This window comes from Sapajus apella, unplaced genomic scaffold (genome assembly GCF_009761245.1).
Source record: "Sapajus apella isolate SASKATOON/1434 unplaced genomic scaffold, GSC_monkey_1.0 scaffold52, whole genome shotgun sequence".
NCBI lineage: Eukaryota > Metazoa > Chordata > Mammalia > Primates > Cebidae > Sapajus > Sapajus apella.
In genome coordinates, this window is record NW_022436992.1 from 10800202 (window position 1) to 10813569 (window position 13368).

General features: G+C 50.4%; 1 protein-coding gene across 1 annotated transcript in view; it reads left to right on the plus strand.

Annotated features, from left to right (window-relative positions):
• The window catches only part of TCF7L1 (transcription factor 7 like 1), a 181249-nt gene extending 170652 nt beyond the window's left edge, over positions 1-10597 (plus strand). The window contains exons 5-12 of the mRNA XM_032243496.1: positions 2565-2697; positions 3983-4085; positions 4337-4420; positions 5404-5547; positions 6336-6495; positions 6580-6687; positions 7734-7809; positions 9252-10597. Coding sequence (XP_032099387.1) covers positions 2565-2697; positions 3983-4085; positions 4337-4420; positions 5404-5547; positions 6336-6495; positions 6580-6687; positions 7734-7809; positions 9252-9685 — 1242 coding nt within the window. The 3' untranslated portion in view covers positions 9686-10597. The remainder of the gene's footprint in view (positions 1-2564; positions 2698-3982; positions 4086-4336; positions 4421-5403; positions 5548-6335; positions 6496-6579; positions 6688-7733; positions 7810-9251) is intronic.
• Positions 10598-13368: the final 2771 nt, after the last annotated feature.

The window sequence follows — 13368 nt, forward strand, 5'->3', positions numbered from 1 at the left end:
ATTAATGGATAAGGTGGGGTTGCAGTGTGACAAAAGATCGCCATTGTACACCAGCAAGTGGGAAAAAAGGGAAAACCCTTTTAAAAAAAAAAAAAAAAAACAAACAAGTGAAAAAACTGATGGATAGAAAGTCTTAATTAAAGGCGGTGTGCCAAAATGACCATGGTGACAGTGTTAGGATGGTGCAGTTATGTTTTCTAAATGCTTTGTAATACAGTTATGATAGAGTTTGCATTTCTTTCTTAGAAAATTTGTGTTATTAGTAGCATTTTTTTTAAGTAATGGATCATGGTGAAAGTGAAGTTGGAAAATGTGGAGAGAGAGAGACAATGAAAACAGAATCACGCAGTTTCACAACTGAAACGTAACTGTTGTTTACATTTTTTGGTGTGCCTTTATTTAGCCTTTTTTAAAAGTATAGAGTTTATGTATTTTTTAATTGTGATTATTTGTTTTCCTCTGGTAGTAATTCTATTGCATTTATAATACTAAAAGTCACCCTTTAGACAAAGCTTGACTTCCTGGAAATCTGATCTTAAAATAATTTTTAATACTTTTATTTGTGTTGTATGTTCATGTGTATGGAGATATCATCAAAAACCAGTAATTGAACAGGTGAAAACAGTAACAAGACAGGAATTTTTAAATTCATTATGCAACATCCAGTGAGCCCACCAGCCACCAGCAGGGCCCAGCCATGTGCTGGCGTCATCTGGTGGTCATGGTTATGAACAGTTTAATTCTCTGCACATTGAAAATGGAACATTGCTATGGTGAGCTCAAGGATATCCAGGAAATGTAGGGATTGAAGTTTGCATTCTGAGTACCCAATAGGCACCACATGAAAGGAAAGGAAAGGCTCGTGGAATCTACGAAATGAAGAATTCAAACAGGAAGATAGCCATTTGGAGTTGTAGCCCTTGGGTCACCTCCAAATCATCTTTTTTACAAATCTCTCTCTTTTTTTTCTAGAGATGGAGTCTTGCTCTGTTGCCCAAGCTGGAGTGCAGTGGCGCAATCTCGGTTCACTGCAGCCTCTGCCTTCCAGGTTCCAGTGATTCTCCTGCCTCAGCCTCCTGGGTAGCTGGGATTATAGGCACACGGCACTGTTAATTTTTGTATTTTTAGTAGAGATGGGGTTTCACGATGTTGGCCAGGCTGGTCTCGAATGCCTGACCTCAGGTGATCCTTCTGCCTCGGCCTCCCAAAGTGCTGGGATTACAGGCATCGGCCACCGTGCCGGGCCACAAATCTCTTTTAAAAACAAATCTCATCTCCACTTGTAGCTCATTTATCTTATTATGAAAAAACATATCATAATGTCTGTCCTTTCTCTGTGACAGAAACGTTTTGAGAAGGTTCTGAGAGAGGCAGGTTGTACAAGAGAAAACATTCTTGTTTATTAGAGCTATAAACAACTGATATGAATCCCAGCTTTACCTCTCACTCACTGTGTCCCAGGCTAAGTCACGTAATCTTTCTGGGCTGCTTCCTCATCTCTGGAATGGGGGTAATCACAGCTTCTTTTCTGGGTTATAAGGACTAGACATTATGCCTAGTGCTGTGTTTGTTGTGCGGGGTTCAATGATGTGTAGATGTTTTTATACTAAAAAGCCTTATGGATAAGGCAGATTAGGTAAAAACAAAAAGTTAATTCAGTTTACCAATTCTAGGATGCACGGGTTTTTCCCGTCTCTGAAGATGTGTCTGTGACGTGCCAGCATTTTTCTTTCTCAGTAGCTTTATAAAATAATGGTGCTCCCTCCATTTCGTAGTGTTTTAGACAAAATGTGGTAGTTACATCAGCAAAGTGCTACAGAGAGAGGTGTTTAAGTGCCTCGGGGTTGTGCCTGTAAAGCCTGAATATGGGACTTCATGGTATGAGGTCTAATGGGGGCAATTCTCCCTCTGCTCTGTTCGCAGTCCCAGACTTGAACCTGAGAGAGACTCTTTCTATGAAGTTTATTTGGAAAATGTGTGGTAAACCTTTTCAGGGCCAGGCGCAGGGGCTCACACCTGTATTCCCAGCACTTTGGGAGGCCAAGGCAGGCAGATCACCTGAGGTCAGGAGTTCAAGACCAGCCTGGCTGATATGGTGAAACTCTGTCTCTACTAAAAATACAAAAATTAGCCGGGCGTGGTGGCAGAGCCTGTAATCCCAGCTACTCGGGAGGCTGAGACAGAACTGTTTGAACCTGGGAGGCGGAGGTTGCAGTGAGCCAAGATTGCGCCACTGCATTCCAACCAAAACCTTTTCAGATTCAGTGAGATAACACAGCGCAGATCACCCCTCAGCAGCCTCTCGTGTTTCCCACACAGCGCACATGAGGGGAGCAGTGGAGGGTTGTCCTGGGGGAGAAGCTGGCAGGTGAGTGTGGTCACTTCTCAAGTCCTCCTGCTTCCTTCTCTGCTGTGTCCACTGCTGTCATCTCTCAGGGACTGTCTTGAGGACTGAATGGGATGTTGCCTGGAAAACACCTGGCACTGACTTGATTGTGTAAGTAACAGCTGGTGGTACTCTCCGTCTCCTTGGCAACTGTTCTGGTCTTTTTTCTCTCTTTCAGTCTAATAAAGTTCCTGTCGTTCAGCACCCACATCACATGCATCCGCTGACTCCCCTCATCACCTACAGCAATGACCACTTCTCCCCGGGCTCCCCACCCACTCACCTTTCCCCAGAGATCGATCCAAAGACAGGTAAGTCGCCTGCCGCTCAGGCAGTGTTGCTGCAGGGTGGGCGGGCTTCTCTTTTGCCAGAACATAACAGCTCTTGAATCAGGCCAACCTGGGTTCAAATCATGGCTCAGAGTCTCAGGAGTCTTTGGACCTTGCCCACTTACTTTAGCCTTGTCGATTTTTTTTTATCTGTGCCTACCCTGTACTTTCTATACCATAGGATCATTATTAGACCCAGAGGGAATTAAATGGGGTAAATAAAGCATAGGGCCTGGCTCCACAGGCCGCGTTTGGGGTGGCCCTTCCCAAGTCGAGCCCAGCTGTGGGCTGTGTTTCCCTACTCCAAGACACATTTGCCTTAAACTGAACATTTTAAAATAGATTCATCACTCTAAGCAGACATATAAGTGCAACCATAAAGCAGTGAGACCAAACTGGCATTTATTCATTTATTATTTATTCATTTATTTATTCATTACACTCCTGTGTCGCCCGCACAGGAGTACAGTAGTGTGATCTCAGCTCACTGCAACCTCGGCCTCCCAGGCTCAAGCAGTCCTCCTACCTCAGCCTCCCGAGTCACTCGGACCACAGGCGCGTACCACCATGCCTTTGCCCAGCTAATTTTTGTATTTTTAGTAGAGATGGGGTTTTTCCATGTTGCCCAGGCTGGTCTCAAACTCCTGGGCTCAAGCAATCAACTCACCTAAGTGCTGGGATTACAGGTGTGTGCCACTGCGCCCAACCTGAGCTGGCTTCTTTTTTTTTTAACCTGCCCACCAGACCAGTCCATTCTGGGAGCCACTGTCTTCACAACATTCCTACAGTGTTGCCAGGGGAAGGCAAAGCATTTTTGGAGCCGCTCTTTGGAGAAATAACAGTCACTACAAGTTACAGATAATAGGAAGACACGTGGAGGAGGAATCCAAAATTTATTTCTCCATGAATGAGGCAGGCTTTCCAGAGACTTAGTTCACTAATGACTCTTGTCATTGATCTTATGGGTCCTGTCCCTCTCTTCCAGGGCGCTGGCTCCTGTGTCACAGCCAGCTGGAAGGTACTCTTGCCCACAGAGATGGGATCCGGGTGGCTAGAGAAGGGGGTACCTTAGTCCTGCCACCCCGAATATGTCCTTGTCTGACTGGTGAGAGCTGCTAGGGAGGTGGCAGAGGGCAAGGATGATGAGACAGGCTCCTGCCAGGCTCCAGAGCACCAGGGACATAGGGCGGGACGATCCCATTTGATGTTCTTTAAGGTGCTCAGGCAGGGCTAGGGGACAGTCTGACACATCTCTCTTTGGAAGCAGGAATCCCCCGGCCTCCTCACCCATCCGAGCTGTCACCATATTACCCACTGTCTCCTGGAGCTGTTGGACAAATCGCCCACCCCCTCGGCTGGCTCGTCCCACAGTAAGGAGCCCATGGCCTCTCTTCCCCTGCCCCCTCCTCATGCTGAGCTCTGCCTCTGTGCCCTGCACATTGCACAGTGGAGCCCCTCAGAGGCAAGCCCAGGACTCGCCTCCCTGCTCCCGCCTGGGCGCTTGGGCCCAGCTCTACCTTCCCACTTCCTTCCCGTATTTCCCATCCCCTCTTCCCAAGCCCGTCTCCTCCCCTGCCCCGAGCTTTCCCAATGTGCTGACCGGATTTCCTCACCCTCACAGGCAAGGCCAGCCCATGTACTCTCTTCCTCCTGGTGGCTTCCGGCACCCTTACCCTGCCCTCGCCATGAATGCCTCGATGTCCAGGTGAGCGCTGGAGCTGCGGCTGTGCACGTGTCTGTCTTAGCGACAGCGCCGTTTCTCACCACGAAACAGCTCTTGCCAGTTAATGAGCAGGCACAGGGCTCCCCCTTCCCCCACCTTGCTTTGATCAAGCACCTTCTCATGTCCCGTGCTCCCCACCCCAGGTCAGAACAGAGACCACAGGATCACTGGTCCCTATTTCTCTAAGAGAAGGATTTCAAAGCCCTAGCACTCCGCCTCCTGCCATTGGCTCTGGTGCGGAAGCATTTTGAAGACAGGTGCTCCCCAACTTAGAATAGAACCACATCCTGATAAACCCATAGTACATAGAAAACGCAACTTTCACCTTAAGATATCTGCAATATATGATGGGTTTATTCGGACATAACCCCCATCTAAGTCAAGGAGAATACTGAATTCATACCATTTTTGCACCATTGTAAAATCAAAAAATCCTAAGTCGAGAACTGTCTATCACACTAAAGCCAGAGACTGGGAGAAGATGAATTTTTCCTGAAACAATGTCAGGAGAGGAGTCAGTAAAGGGGATTTGTGTCTCAGGGATCAGCTCTGCCTGACAGTGGAACCTCTGTGGACAGGAAATGCAGCCTGCAGCCTACGCCCTTCTTTTCCCCCAGTGTGCCCTGCTTCTGACCCTCCGCCCCTTTTGTGTGTTTCATCCCACCTACTTCCAGCACCAGAGAGGCAGCCTGGGTGTTTGTGGGGAGAGGGAGGAGTCATTAGGCATCCCCCAAACCTGGTTCTCTAGAAGACAACAAATAGTCTTCTAGTCCCCAGACGCTGCCCCACTAACATGCCTGTGCCCCCCAGACAGAGCAGCACCGTATCCTCACCGTGTCCTCTGCCGGGCGGCAGGCATGTGTCCCCCAGACAGAACAGCACCATGTCCTCACCGTGTCCTCTGCCGGGAGGCAGGCATGCAGCCTGAACCCCGCCGTTGTCATTCGTTTCTTTCCGGTGCACAGCCTGGTCTCCAGTCGGTTCTCACCTCACATGGTGGCTCCTGCCCACCCTGGCCTGCCCACCTCAGGGATCCCCCACCCCGCCATCGTCTCCCCCATCGTCAAGCAGGAACCGGCACCCCCCAGCCTGAGCCCTGCGGTGAGCGCGTAAGTAGGCGGCAGCCTGGATTGCGGGTGGGAGGGTGTGGGCTGTGGTGAGAGGTGGCCACACTCTGAACAGCAAATGCCGTTTACTATTCTCCCTCAGTGTCACTCAGCAGGCAGCACAGCCTCCCCAGCCAGGCCCTCCCTCTCCCTTGGGACTTACCCCTTCTGACCTTCTCGGTCCCTGTCCTTGCAGGGACATGGTGCATTTTCTCTACCATTAAAGAAAGTTTTACTCTCAGGTGTCAAAGGCTGGAAAAGAATCTGAGAAAGCTTTTAGCTTCCCCTCCTCCCCACCATAAGACATATGAAAAGGTGAGGCCCAGAAAGGAGACTGTTTTTTTAAGGATTCATGGTGGGCTGGTGGCTGAGCTGAGCGGAGCACCAGGGCCCTTACCTTGCCCGTGTGCCATAAAGATGGCAGGAAGCCAAAGTTAGTGCTCCCAGGAGAACCCAGGAGACCCCCGTTGGTTCTGCCCAGAGCATCCCACACTGTCCTGTCACCGTGACCAGCTCCAGGGAGAACTCATCTCAGCGCCCCCACCACTCTCTGCTCCTCTGTCTGGAAGTTAGAGAGTAGATTTTCAAAGAGTCTGGCTTGGAGATTGTTCAGAGGTGGGAAGCTACCGGAGGAAGGTGCTCAGGTGCTGAACGCAGCTTGGGCTACTTGAATAAGCACCCAGGCAGCCCGCCCTTCCCCAGAGACAATCAGCTGCATCTCAGTGACAGGCACAGACTGATCAGTTGCGTGACACCTGACACATGCTAACCTACAACACGTGCCTTCCCAGGAAATCACCAGTCACCGTGAAAAAGGAGGAGGAAAAGAAGCCCCACGTGAAGAAGCCTCTGAATGCCTTCATGTTGTATATGAAGGAGATGAGGGCCAAGGTGGTGGCTGAGTGCACCCTGAAGGAAAGTGCAGCCATTAACCAGATCCTGGGAAGAAAGGTAAGACCCGCCCTCATCCTCCAGGCCATGGGGCAGCATCCCTGCATTGACGGCCCCTTGTCCCTCTGACCCTCTCTCCCCCAGTGGCACAACCTGTCTCGGGAAGAACAGGCCAAGTACTACGAGCTGGCTCGGAAGGAGCGGCAGCTTCACTCGCAGCTCTACCCGACCTGGTCGGCCCGGGACAACTATGTAAGTGCACGCTCTGGGCAGGGGACACTCAGACCCAGGAGCAGCCTCTGCAAGAGGAGGAAGTAAGAAGGAAAGCGACTGCATGTATAGAGGACTCTTTTTTTTTTTTGAGATGGAGTTGCGCGTCTTGTTGCCCATTGTGGAGTGCAATGGCGCGATCTCGGCTCACTGCAACCCCGCTTCCCAGGTTCAAGCGATTCTCCTGCCTCAGCCTCCCAAGTAGCTGGGATTACAGGGATGCACCAGCATGCCCAGCTAATTTTTTGTATTTTTAGTAGTAAAGGGGGTGTCTCCATGTTAGTCAGGCTGGTCTCCTGACCTCAGGTGATCCGCCTACCTCGGCCTCCCAAAGTGCTGGTATTGCAGGCATGAGCCACTGCACCCGGCCTGTGGAGGACTCAAGACCAGGGAGAAGCCCATACTTCTCTGGAAATAAGGAATGCATTTTAATTCTCAGGAGGTCAACAAGAGGTCCTGAGGACGGACTTAAGTTTTTGTATTTCCGTTTGAACTGGACTCTGCCCTCAATTTCATAACACAGGGCGCAGGGCTAGCTGTGGCGGAAAGAGTGTCCCTAGCCACTCCTAACCCAGGGCTCAGAGACCAGTGCGTGAGCCTCAGGGGGCGTGTCCTTAAACTTGCGGAAACCAGGCCGATTTTGGCATGCATGCTTTTTTTCTGGTAAGAGGATCCACAGCTGCATCAGACTTTCAGAGGGACCTGGGACCCCTCAGAGAAGATCAGGAAGCACTGTTGTTCCAGGGAGGGAAATGGACAAACAGAGTCTGAAGAGCAGTGGAGGGAAGAGGCCTTCCAAGAAGGCCTGGGTACCAACATGGAGGGGAAACGCATTTGTTTGGGGAGGAAGGGCTCCCTCTTCCTCCTCCTGGCTCCCTCGGGGGTCTGAGTCGTCTGTCTCTCCACACCTTCCCTGAGGGATCAAGAGCAGTAAGGGCAACGTCCTGTCCTCTCCGTGATCTGGGAGCCCCTGAGAAGCCAGCATTCTTCTCTCCCAGCTTACCTCTTCCTTTGGCCATATTTTACAGGGTAAGAAAAAGAAGAGGAAGAGAGAAAAGCAGCTGTCCCAGACACAGTCACAGCAGCAAGTCCAGGAGGCAGAGGGTGCGTCCAGGGGCACTGCCCTCTTGCCCTGCTTTTCCGCCCACCACAGCCACGCCCGCCTGTGCTGTCTCTGGGTCCCTGACGGGCCAGGGCTTCTGCCTCAGTATTCGAGTCTGGGTCTTGTTATTACCCCTTTCTAGAGATGGCCACTTAAGAGGCTCCCGAGACATTAAGGCATTTTCCCAGTCACTCTGCTTTAGTGCTGGTGGTAGGATTTGATTCCAGGATTTTGTCACTTCAAAGCCTAGGCACTTTGTAATTCCGTTGAAAAGCGAATCATCCCACCTGAGGGTTAATGGAATGTGGTTGAAATTGTCGTTGAAATACCCTTAGGAAGGCGCCATGTGAGCCAATGACATCCCACCTGCCAGTGGACCCAGAAGAGTCAGGGGTTCCTTTGATGTTTCTTTGATTGAACACCAGAAAAAATAGTTTGCTTGGGTTTAGGAGGCACTCTGTGTCAAAAATATGTACTAAAGCTCTTTATACCAGAATCACGCCTAACACAGAAAGATGCTCACACTGTGACGAGTTTTAATGTTTATGTCATGCCCCCATCTCATGCTTACTCCAGGACAAGTGTATAGCTGCTTGTACAACATAAAGTGCTTTCAATCTTTCTCCTCCCTCCCTTTCTCCTTCCCTCCCTTCCTTCCTCCTTCCCTTCCTCCCTTTCTTCTTCCCTCCCTTTCTCCTTTCCTCCCTTCCTCCTTCCCTTTCTCCCTCCCTCCTTCCCTCCCTCCCTCCTTCCCTCCCTCCCTCCTTCCCTCCCTCCCTCCTTCCCTCCCTCCCTCCTTCCCTCCCTCCTCCCCTCCCTCCCTCCTTCCCTCCCTCCTTCCCTCCCTTTCTCCCTCCCTTTCTCCTTCCCTCCCTCCTTCCTTCCCTCCCTCCTTCCTTCCCTCCCTCCTTCCCTCCCTCCTCCCCTCCCTTTCTCCCTCCCTTTCTCCTTCCCTCCCTCCCTCCCTCCTTCCCTTCCTCCCTCCTTCCCTCCCTCCCTCTCTCCCTCCCTCCGTCCCTCCCTTCTTCCTTCCTTCCATTATACATAAGAGTGCACATGAGTGGGACCTGTGCATGCCGCACAACCCACCATCAGGCATGCGCTCTCTCTGACTGCATTCATACCGTAAGCCAAAGATTTCAAAGCAAACTGGAGATTCATCCCAAAAGTTATGAGCTTTAGGAAAGGAGGGTGGCCATGTGAGACACTGGGCTGTCTTCCCTCCGATCAGATGCTGGATGGGTCTTTGTCAGTGTGGGCGTTACCCCTTCTCTGTGTGCTGGCTATTTGTGAATGCAGTTTCCTAGTCTTGAAAGCCTTAGAAGTAATGTCAGGCCCTCGCCAAAGGCATCCCTGTGTCTCCAAAGCACGTGTATCGCCAGGGCTGTTCCTCAGCCTCTCCCAGAGCTATAGCTGCTCACTCTTTCTTGTGTTTACCCCCTAGGTGCTCTGGCCTCCAAGAGCAAGAAGCCATGTGTTCAGTACCTGCCTCCTGAGAAGCCCTGTGACAGCCCTGCCTCCTCCCACGGCAGCATGCTGGACTCTCCGGCCACCCCCTCTGCAGCTTTGGCCTCACCGGCCGCCCCTGCTGCCACCCATTCGGAGCAAGCCCAGCCCCTCTCCCTCACCACCAAGCCAGAAACCCGGGCCCATCTGGCTCTCCACTCCGCTGCCTTCCTGTCCGCTAAGGCTGCAGCCTCCTCCTCTGGGCAGATGGGCAGCCAGCCTCCCCTCCTATCCCGGCCCCTCCCCCTTGGGTCCATGCCCACAGCTCTGCTGGCCTCTCCCCCATCCTTCCCCGCCACGCTCCATGCCCACCAGGCCCTCCCGGTGCTACAGGCCCAGCCTCTTTCCCTGGTCACCAAGTCTGCCCACTAAGCTGCCCCCTGGCCCCTGCAGGCTGTCACGTGACTCATCGAGTAGTGATAATTCAGAAGAAAAAGAAAAAGGAGACTTTATTGGTCAATATTTGACCACTCTGGACTGTTCTGTAAAGTGGCTGGTAACAACAGCACTTTACAGTTTGTAGATGTAACCAGTAGCTGATCTTAAGGCTTTTTTAAAAAACAAAACAAAATAACAAAAAAAAATCTTTATAAGAAAGAGAACTGAAAAGTAGCATGCTGTTCATCCCTTGGTGCTGTGGCGGATGGACCTGGGCAGAGGGCGCCTCTCTCTACCTCTCTCCAATTTTCTGCCTCCTCTCTCTTCCACCCGCCCCAGCTTCCCAGCTTCCCCAACTCCATCTGCATCTCTGCCATTGCGATATTTCCTGTGACCCAGCCCAAGTTTTCATCATCTGCCCAATACCATGGGTTCTTCGTCCTCTGTCCTCTGCCCAGTGTGAGGCTGTCACCATGTGAGAAGACATCTTGGCCTGATTTGCTGCCACCAGCATTCCCTCCCTCAGTGGGCCTGAACCCGCTAGCCCCAGCTTTCAGTGGAGAAAGCGGTCCTCTGAAATGGTTTCCCCCCACCCCCACATTTAAAGGGACTCAAGGTGCCTGCCACTTCCTCAGCGAAGAAATTTGTGTTCTCCCCCTCCTTTCCAGTGGCGATCATCCCCTCACGGTCCCACAGTGGCAGGCAGGACTGGCCCCATGGTCTGGCTCCTGTCACCTGGGTCCATGCCAGCACAATCTGCCAAAGTTCTAGAGACCCTGTTCCCTTCCCCATCACCTCACACGCTTCTGTGTGTATTTCTTTTTGTTTTTATGGTTTTTGGAGCAGTTTAAACTCCCAGTTGTTTATTTTCACAAAAGAAAATAAAATTGCAGTTGCAAGACCTTTTCTGAGTGTTCCTTTAGTCCTTTTGTTGAATCAAATCACTGTTTCACCCCCCAAACCCTGTGTTAGACTTTTGCAGATAACGCAAAGGAGGACTGCTTCTTGCCAAGCAGGATATAAGGCATGCTTGACACCCTTAGAAAACCTGAGCCCAGCTTCCCGTCTCAAATGTACATAGGCCAGTCAGTGTCCATGACGGAGTTGTGAAGCGGGTAATCATTTTTACAGTTGATTTAAATGAATTTGCCACCTGGAAGACATTCCGCTTATGCTTCTATCACCCACTTGACTTGTAATTGCCAAGATGTGAGGAAGCATCTTTTGGATTCTTTCCATAGTATCTAGCACCACGATTTTTTTGTAACAGCTTTATGGAGATATTCTTCAGCCATTTAAAGTTATACTTCACCCATTTAAAGTACACAGTTCAGCTGGGCACAGCAGCTCTTGCCTGTAATCCGAACGCTTTGAGAGGCTGAGGCAGGAAGACGGCTTGAGGCCAGGAGTTCAGGACCAGCCTGGGCAACATAGCAAGACCCCGCCTCCAGAAAAATCTAAAAAAAAAAAAAAAATTAGGCATGGTGGCACTGTAGGCCTGTAGTCCTAGCTACTCAGGAGGCTGAGGCAGGAGGATCACTTGAGCCCAGGAGTTCAAGGGTGGAGTGAGCTATGATTGTGCCACTGCACTCCAGCCTGGTCAACAGAGTAAGACTCTGCCCCAAATTTAAAACATACAATTCAGGCTGGGCACAGTGGCTCACACCTGTAATCCTAGCACTTTGGGAGGCCAAGGCAGGTAGATCACCTTAGGTTAGGAGTTTGAGACCAGCCTGGCCAACATGGTGAAATGCTGTTTCTACTAAAAATATAAAAATTAGCCAGGCGTGGTAGTGTGTCCCTGTAATCCCAGCTACTCAGGAGGCTGAGGCAGGAGAACTGCTTGAACCCAGGAGGTGGAGGTTGCAGTGAGCCGAGATGGCACCACTGCACTCCAGCCTGGGCAACAGAGCAAAACTTTGTCTCAAAATAAAATTGGACAATTCATTGGCTGTATGTTCAGAGTTGCGCATCTATCACCACAGTTAATTTTAGAATGCTTTCATCAGCCCCAAAGGAAACCCCATATCCTTTGAAAATCATTCCACATTTTGCCCATCTCCCCCAGCCCTAGGCAACCACTAATCTACTATCTCTGAACTTGTCTATTCTAGACATTTCAGACATTTCAAATACAGTCAAGCATCACTTAGCAACTGAGACAACGTCTCAGAAACGCATCATTGGGCAATTTCATTGTGTGAACTTCATAGAGTGTAGCTACACAGACCTAGATGGTATACACACCTAGGCTGTATGGTATGGCCTATTGCTCCTAGGCTACAAGCCTGCACAGCATGCTACTGTACTGAATACTACTGCAGGTGACTGTGACTCAGTGGTGTTTGTGTATCTAAACACAGAAAAGGTGGCTGGGCGCAGTGGCTCACGCCTGTAATCCCAGCACTTTGGGAGGCCACGGCAGGCAGATCACCTCAGGTGGTGAGTTCGAGACCAGCCTGGTAAACATGGTGAAACCCTGTCTCTATCAAAAATACAAAAATTAGCCAGGCATGGTGGCACGCGCCTGTAATCCCAGCTACTCAGGAGGCTGAGGCATGAGAATCGCTTGAATACAGGAGGCAGAGGTTGCAGCAAGCAGAGAGCACGCCACTGAACTCCAGGCTGGGCGACAGATAAAAAAAAAAATAAAAAAAAAAACAGAAAAGGGGTAGTAAAATCTGGTGTAAAAGATAAAAGACGGCACAGCAGTATAGGGCCTTTCCCAGGCATGCAGCGTACAGGACAGGGAGTGGGTCTGAGGGCATCAGTGAGTGGGGAGAGACCGTGACGCCGTACACTTAGGCAGCACTAATTTTATAAAGAAGCGGCTCAAGCCTGTAATCTCAGCACTTGGGAGGCCGAGGCGGGCAGATCACAAGTCTAGGAGTTCAAGACCAGCCTGGCCAATATACTGAAACCCCATCTCTACAAAAAGAAAAAGAAAAAAAAAAAAAGAAAAGAAATCTTTTTCTTTCCGGCCGGGCTCAGTGGCTTATGTCTGTAATCCCACTGCTTTGGGAGGCGGAGGCAGGCAGATCACGGGGTCAGGAGATCAAGACCATCCTGGCCAACATGGTGAAACCCTGCCTCTATTTTTAAAAATACACATATATATTTTTCTTTCCTCAAGAATAAATTAACCTTGGTTTACTTTAACTTTTCTCTTTATAAATGTAAACACTTTTTGACTCTTGTAATAACACCTAGCTTAAAACAAATACATTGTACAGCTGCACAAAAATATTTTCTTTATATCCTTATTCTGGGAGCAGGGAGTGGCCGTCTCTGGCCTCAGTCCACACAGGCATCAACCACTCCCCTTGGCAAGTGTGAAGCAGCAGCTCAGGCTGGTGCGGCCCGGCTTGAGCATGATCTCTGTCTTCCTCTGCCTGTGAGGGACCAAGGAAGACTTGGGTCTGCTGTCCACCAACTACTATGTTTACTATGACACAGACATGGACCAGGCATAAGGCGCAGGTGCACGTGTGTGTATGTGTGTGTGTGTGTGTGTGTGTGTGTGTGTGTGTGTGTGTGGTGTGTGTGTGTGTGTGTGCATGCGTGCATGCGCATGTGTGGCCAGTGCCTCCCCGCTTGACTCAAAGACTAAGCAGAGGACATGGAATGGGGGGAAGTGGGCAATTTCCAATTGGCGCCTAGAAGTTTGCCATCCCAAG